General features: G+C 50.9%; 1 protein-coding gene across 5 annotated transcripts in view; it reads right to left on the bottom strand.

The window, feature by feature from the left end:
• The window catches only part of Tns3 (tensin 3), a 238778-nt gene that overhangs the window by 171039 nt on the left and 66634 nt on the right, over positions 1 to 1105 (bottom strand). For all 5 annotated transcript variants that reach the window (XM_031339085.1, XM_031339080.1, XM_031339081.1 and 2 more), the window contains exon 3: positions 790 to 827. In XM_031339085.1, coding sequence (XP_031194945.1) covers positions 790 to 827 — 38 coding nt within the window. The remainder of the gene's footprint in view (positions 1 to 789; positions 828 to 1105) is intronic.

The raw sequence follows: 1105 nt of genomic DNA, 5'->3' as shown, positions 1-1105 counted from the left end.
ACACACACACACGTGCTCGATCTCTACAGCATCAGCACAGGCCCGTCTCCCTTGTCCTACAGCCAGAGGGAAAGCTCACCAAGACCCCTGACAGTCTGACAGTCGGAAAGGTTGTGAAAGCCTCTCGTTGCCCTAAAGACCAATCTCAAAGCTAGGAAATCTAGAGCCGTGGACACGGGGAAGGGAAACCAACCACTATAAGCTACACCCTTGCCAACTGGATTTCTACATCCCCTCACTTTCCTGCTGTTCAACGCAGACAAGGAATCCAGTCCACAGCAACCAGGGGATCACCCCACCCTCAGAGCACTCTGGGAGCACACAGTAGGCCTAACGATCTCTACTCCATCCAGGTTGCCCAGGTTTTCCCCAACCGCAGTGAACAACTGACTACTGTCCGAAGGAGCCAGCACACTCCTCTAGACTGAACATGTGCCCTGACTCTCTGCTTCTGAGCCTCTGTCCCAAGAATAGATGCCAACACTCAGAGAAAGTAGAGATCACTCGTCGCTGGAAGGAGCTGGTGGCACGGCCAGAAAAGGATGATTGAGGTCTTATCTGAAATCAAATTCTTCAGAATTATTTTCTATAATTAAAAACATGGATTTCAAAGCTTTGTCGGTTTGTTCTTGAGATGAAAGTTGCATTCCGCACTCGCTGGTATCCACCAGCCTCTGCTCACAAGACCTCTTTTCGGAGGCTTCGGCCCAGAGGCCCCCTCCCCGGCTGCATATCAGTCTGTGAAGGCCAGCTCAAAAGAAGTCCCACGGGAAACCGCAGAATGCTTACCTGGGCTTCACATCTCTTGTGGCAGGAATACTTGCAGGCTGGAAAAAAAGAGAAAGAATGTCTGTTAGTCAAACAATCTCAGGTGACACCTGCCAGGTCTCCATCCCTGAGAAAGGAAGGCTCCAGCAGCTCTCTCCCTGACAAGAAGTGGTTGTGCACTGAGAAGGCAAAGTGAGACAAAGTGACAACTAAGAAACAAGGTATAGCTGTGTGGTTACTCACGTCCTTGTATCAGGACTTGGATGATCCAATTCCCAGAACAGGGGGAGGAGAAGGGAGAAGGGAGAAAGGAGAGGAGGAGGAGGAGGAGGAGGAG

The sequence above is a fragment of the Mastomys coucha genome, unplaced genomic scaffold, assembly GCF_008632895.1.
Source record: "Mastomys coucha isolate ucsf_1 unplaced genomic scaffold, UCSF_Mcou_1 pScaffold22, whole genome shotgun sequence".
Lineage (NCBI taxonomy): Eukaryota > Metazoa > Chordata > Mammalia > Rodentia > Muridae > Mastomys > Mastomys coucha.
The sequence above is the reverse complement of the archived record's forward strand: the minus strand, read 5'-3'. Positions and strand labels throughout refer to the sequence as shown.